The sequence below is a fragment of the Papaver somniferum genome, chromosome 1 (genome assembly GCF_003573695.1).
Source record: "Papaver somniferum cultivar HN1 chromosome 1, ASM357369v1, whole genome shotgun sequence".
NCBI lineage: Eukaryota > Viridiplantae > Streptophyta > Magnoliopsida > Ranunculales > Papaveraceae > Papaver > Papaver somniferum.
In genome coordinates this window covers 223,554,095-223,560,094 of record NC_039358.1, presented here as the reverse complement: position 1 = coordinate 223,560,094, position 6,000 = coordinate 223,554,095, and the positions used below count along the sequence as shown (strand labels likewise).

General features: G+C 37.2%; 2 protein-coding genes across 4 annotated transcripts; both read right to left on the bottom strand.

Annotated features, from left to right (window-relative positions):
* Positions 1-260: 260 nt before the first annotated feature.
* LOC113337473 lies at positions 261-3,316 on the bottom strand. Of its 3 annotated transcripts, none has more exons than XM_026583156.1 (8): positions 3,179-3,316; positions 2,961-3,070; positions 2,319-2,468; positions 1,989-2,018; positions 1,675-1,916; positions 1,353-1,463; positions 1,210-1,257; positions 261-708 (listed from the first exon to the last, which is right to left on the bottom strand). In XM_026583156.1, the coding sequence occupies exons 1-8, from the start codon at positions 3,270-3,272 to the stop codon at positions 549-551; spliced, it is 945 nt and encodes a 314-aa protein (XP_026438941.1). In that variant the 5' UTR covers positions 3,273-3,316; the 3' UTR covers positions 261-548. The 3 variants fall into 3 exon arrangements, with proteins under 3 accessions (XP_026438941.1, XP_026438942.1, XP_026438944.1); XM_026583157.1 differs by having other exon boundaries at positions 1,210-1,254; XM_026583159.1 differs by lacking the exon at positions 1,989-2,018.
* An 843-nt stretch (positions 3,317-4,159) lies between these two features.
* On the bottom strand, positions 4,160-5,015 carry LOC113317033 (major allergen Pru ar 1-like). Its single transcript, XM_026565184.1, has 2 exons — positions 4,753-5,015; positions 4,160-4,659 (listed from the first exon to the last, which is right to left on the bottom strand). Exons 1-2 carry the CDS (start codon positions 4,931-4,933, stop codon positions 4,361-4,363), a joined length of 480 nt encoding a protein of 159 aa, XP_026420969.1. The 5' UTR covers positions 4,934-5,015; the 3' UTR covers positions 4,160-4,360.
* Between the last annotated feature and the right edge of the window lie 985 nt (positions 5,016-6,000).

The following is a 6,000-nucleotide window of genomic DNA, read 5'->3' as shown; positions in this document are numbered from 1 at the left end:
ATCATCTCACTAATCATTATACTAACTATTATTAACACTAACTAATCATCACCCAATTTTAATCAGGAGGATAATTTAGGTATAATATAAATATCTAGATAAGGGGTGACCTAGATTTACTTCTAATGTCTTTATCCAAAATAAAACCATGGTCCCCCAAAAAAACCATGGTCCCCAAAAATCGTTCTTTCTTTAGGGCGCATACATACCTAGCCCAGTTGAACTCCTGAATCTATTTGCAGGATGAAGCAAGCTCGAAGGAAACACTTAAGTTTGCAAATGCATTACTACAACAAAGAAAGGAGCAATTCCTGCTCAATCAAATGAACAAGAAGTTCTAAAGCTTTTCAGCGCAGCTTGAAAAACACCGCACGTTCAACTAAATCGATTGATATATTTTTCATTTGATTTAAAGGGAAATTCCTATACCAAATATAAGCAGTTTTTCGTATTTCCTACTTCGCCACTTTTAACAAAGACATATCATGAAGTTTAATCAAGTAAAAAGGTATAAACATTACTCATCACTGCTACAACTATTACTGCTACTACAATACAATTGCTTGCGGGTAGCATTGACTGACCTCCATCTTCAAAGATGCCCAAACATGCTTGCATGTTTCCAGTTTTGCCAGCAAGCGAGCTAGAAATGCCTCTGCCCAAACTTCATTCTGCCCTTCCATGCTTAGACTGTAAGGTACTGAGAAACTGTTGACAGTATCGGATATAGTAAGCTCATCACATCACACAAAATCCGAAACGGATGGCTTAAAAGAAAATAACAATGAAGTTTGTGTGAGAGAGATTTACATGGAGATGATCTTTCCTCGTGTAGGTCATTAGCATGAAAAAAATTGTTCTAAGAAAGGTACTATATCAAAAGCATGCGCAACTTTGTTACTAACAAGGAAAAGTCTAAGCTGATCAAGTTCATTCTTATTGTACGTCTGACTATATGATGGAGATGTTCAACATGGTCGGCAACATCATTAGGAAGAAGTGAAATAGTAGTGGGTCACAGGGAATAATACAACAACAGTGTAAATAAAATGTGGTTTAAACACTCCAGGGCCATATTTTATGAATATAGATGAACTTATTTAGTACGATATATTTGAGAACTTTACTTTGACCCCATGGGGAGCAGGAAAGAAGTCTACATTTAATTGAAGACGAGGAAAAGAACAAATGCATAGGAAAAATAATTACCTCATTAATTCCTCTTGTCGAGGTCCACTAGTAGATGTACCACCACTTCTGTGACAGTTGGATATTAAATGGTTTAATTAGTTCCAGCACTTGAAGACAGTATAAGGTGTCTGAGAACAAAGACAAAAAAAAAACCTACAAACCTGTGTATCGAAATCTGGAAGAGCTGGAGAGACTTGGTGGATAGATTGTAAATAGAATCAGGTATGTGGTCCCTTCCAAACAAGTAAACCACCGGATAACCAAGAAGCCATCTGAAGGTAAAATAAGGATTAGCAATTAAGCTTACTTATATGAATGACACACAACTAAATAAACAAAAGAAAGGAAATGTCAGTTTTTCTATAACTTCCATTGCGTCAAGAACTTTTGTTTGTCTCACTTATCTGTAATATCTATAATTTGTGAAATGTGATTACGTGTTATTTTCAAAAGCTGTTTGGGAGCCTGCAATCAAGAAATTACCCATTAAGAGTCGGAATGGTGACTTGACAATCCTGCATGCAGCAACTAAGATCAATAACTTCAGAAGAAGACTGAGACGTGCTGATCTCACCAACAATAGATTTATTGTTAACCACATGGTCCATCGTGGGAGGAGGAAAGAGCTCTTTGTCCATTCCATCAACAGGAAACACTGTGGAGAAGAATCTTTGAACTGATACAAGTTCTTTAGCATTTGAATTGTGTTCTGATTGTGCTATCATCTGCACAAAACCAGATAACATTACCATACACCCAGATAACCTCTTTTAAGGAACACCGTTAGGACTTCATACTTGAAACAGAGTCTGATTCACATCCTGAAACTGACTTTCAAAACATTACTTCAGTACTTGGGAACAAGTCTGATACTAACTTGGGAGGAAATTTATATAACTTCAGAAACTAATAATTTCCACCAACAGCAGCTAAAACTGATGTCTGAATTTCAGGTTTTGGCCTTTCATGTTAATGGTATTCAGGATTGTGTAAGGTCTAACTACAATCTAATCACATGAGTCTTAGCCACCCGTTTGGATGTCTTGTGTGCATAAACAGTAAATCCAATATGGATCATTAACCAAAGTTACCAAAAATTACCTAAACCTTTGAACGGAAAAGCTGACCTTTGGAGGATCTTGTTCAAGGTCCACAAAGTGCAATTCTATATCCACATTCAAGCTTGATTTTACGTACTCAGCAAGCTCTTTGACATGTATCAAATAAATCATGTCGTCTATAACCATCACTCTCAGACTCCTTAAAACAGATGATTCCTGCAACAGAACACATACCAACAACATATAAGAAACAAGCAAAACCATGTCATCCAACAATGACAAATCAATACAATCATGTCGCATTCCACATTTTTAAGCATGTCAGCTTCTCTAATGGGTTCCAATTACGGAGTTTTATCCGCAACTTCAGCTAGAAATGACCATGCCTCATGGACACTTTTTTTTATCAATAAACTCACCAGTACACATAGACTCTACCATGGTTTGAGAGTTAAATTTTAATCCTTCCTACAAAATCGTGACCAGTCTTCACTTGTCAAAGCCATGGTAAGGAAATTGAAGCAACAAATCATTAAAACGCTCTAAATAAAGTGACAGTGTTTCATCATCTAACTGGACATAACATGATTTGGAAAGAACTTTTTGAAAAATTCTTCAGTGAGTTGATCCCAATTGGTAATTGATTGTGGTTGCACAGTGTAAAACCAGCAAATAACTTAACCACCAAAATTGCACTCACCCACCCACCTTTTGACTAAGTTGTAGAACAGAACATAGACGTTCTTGTAATTCTGGCAACTTTCCACCATAATCCACCATCACTACCGGCCGCATTCCTGTGCATAATGCCAGGATATCTGCTCCAAAAAAATTAATTCCATTTAATTTATAGGAATCTAAAGTTAGGTCAAAGAAAAACAAGGAGTTGAAAAAATGTTTGGGAAAATGGAACGAAAGAATAGTACCTGTGTGTAATCTGCGTCTTGGTGCAGGTTTTAATCTCCATTTGATTTGAGAAATGGATGAATCGATTACATTCAGAGCTGAGTCCAACTCCATTGTTGAGAACTAGGAAGAGACATAGAACTGTAGAATGGGATGAACCGTAAATCCGAAACCAGTTTATCATATCATAGGGGTTTCGGATCCGAAATGGTTTATCTGGACGAGGAATGGGCGGCCCAAGGTTTTTAACTGAGCCCAGATGTGTGGATCCTGTACGAATACAAAGTTCACTGGAGTGTTTTCATTCCAATTTGGACATCAAAGTTTAAATCGGAAAATGCTATAACATGGTTCAAATTTGGGACAATGAATCAAGGCTTTTGATCATTCCCTTCTCCACCCTGCTACCAACTCCAATACTAGAGTCATTCTCCTTTCGGCCATTTCTTGTCGCAAAATTGGACTAGCCCTTGTCAAGATCGGGTTTAAATCTATGAGTAAGAATCCACTGGTATGCTCTAAAAAGAGTGTTACCGTATGTTTGTTTGCATCTGATTTCCGATTTGGATAGACTTGGCCTCTCGACTCGGCATTAATCAGATGTTATATTGTTTGGTTTATAGTTTTCGCATGCTTTGCTACATAATTCAAATTTAATTAATTTCGAATTCGGACCCATTTGAATCCGACTAAAATGTTTCTGATTTACAAGATCGAGCCACCGAATCAAGGGCGGAGTCAAAATTTTGTTATGGGATGCAAAAAAAAAAAAAAGAATTAGGGGTGCAAAAAAGTAAAATTAGCCTTAAATATAGAAAAGATTTCTTATTCGACCTAAAAAGGGCTTTAGAGCCAGCTGGGCAGGGTGTAAATACGCACCCTTGCAATGGTCTGGATCACCGAATCATTTATTTCGGGTCAGCTCATATCCATCTCAAAAACCAACACATTGAGTCAAATCCAATTATTGAGACAGGTGATTAAAGTCAGATCCAAAATGATGTTAGACAATTAACGACTGGCCGTATTATTACACATACTACATCTCGCTTCTTTACCAGTAACCAATATCCTTACAATTTATTTATTCACGTCTAATGAGATCCATTATTCGTACTCACTTTAATAAGCACGCAAAATACACGATCATATGGTAGTAAACGAAATGAAAGACAAAACACACAAGAGACAAGCACCGCAAATCAGGCATAGATTTCAGGGTTCTCAACGAGGTAAGACTCGATGGCTTTGTACTGTCCCTTGGCTTTCTCTTTCCCGGCCTTGATTTCCTCTTCATTCAAGACGGTGTCGCCTTTTGGGTAATAAGTGCTTTTAGCCTTAACAATGCATCCTCCGTCAGGACCAGCTTCGAACTTTAGCTCGTTAGAGACGCAATCGATTTTGTCCCCAAATGCATCACATTCAATCACGGTATATTTGCACACCAAGTTGTCTTTGTCTTTTGAGTCCAACCTATGCTTCATATATTTCACTGGACTTTCTGCACAAATTTATTAATCTCAGTTGCTCCATAAGTTATAATTAAGATAAAGAAAAAACACGAGGACGTACAACAATTCTTTTATTGATTTACCTTCCACCATGTTAACTTGTTGAACACTTCCGGGACCTCCATCACCGGACAAAAAGTCGATGCTTTTGATACTAGGAATGATCTTAGGCATTAAGTTGTGAGCGTCGAGGAACAATGCATGGAACAACCTGTGAGGTGCAACGGGTGAAGAGTATTCATCTTCGAAACTGATAGCACCCATAGTTAATAAAAGTTTACTCGAAAATGATAAACAAGATTGTAGGATCGAAATAAGCTTTTTCTTAGAGAAGAAATAAGTTTGATGATTTTGTATAGGTCATGAGAGTGGTGGGTATTTATACAATAAGAGATTAAGCTTTTGGTACAAAAAATTCAAAGAGAATTAAATTCAAGGATTTTTAATTTTTCTCTAGTCTTTATTCAAACCTTCGGGATAATAGAAAATTCAATTTTCCCCTCTAGAATTTTGACAACTACTCAACATCACTGTGACTTCTTGGATTTAGGTGATAATACACCGGACATTCATCACATGTTCTGTAATGGGAAAGTCAAAATAAGTTGCTTTCTAAAGGGTAATGCATGGACACCGGCGGCAAGACTTCTTTTCCTAATCTCAATAATTAACTACTAATACTTTTCTCCTCGGGTTCATTGGAAGCTTATCTAACTCCACTGTTGAGACCTACAGGATAGTACAACCATGGAATGGAATAATATGTTATTTTGGTCTATTTGGCATGAAGAGTAGTATATCCGAAGTCAATTTATCGGACGGTACCCGAGTTTGTAAAGTTTATCGGATGGATCCTGATATCCTTGAACCAGATGGTGCTAATAAGTTGCTAAATGCTAATGGAAGCCGAAGGGTTTTGTTGCTAAAATGGTATTGCTAATGGTGCCAATGAGTTGCATGGTCATTTTCATGGTCTGATGGTCACGCAACCGAGCGGCGGTAAAGCTCCCCCAGCTAACCTCATCATAGTACTAGTGACTCCTCCTATCACTTCCACACCTAGCTACTGTTATATGATTATATATGATTATATCTCAATCCTTGTAGGATAAAAATACGATAAGAACAATTTTTATCTTGATACAATGGTATCGTGTCCGATAAACAATTCTGTTTTGTTTTTTTGATGGGAGATAAACAATTCAGTTGTCTTTTCATCTATTGACACAAGGACTCATGGCCAATATAATTTAAAGAGTTGATGGGAGAAGGTCGATCCATAAGCAGTCCAGTCCTAGTATAGCATGACATGTCAAGAAGCAATGGTTTAG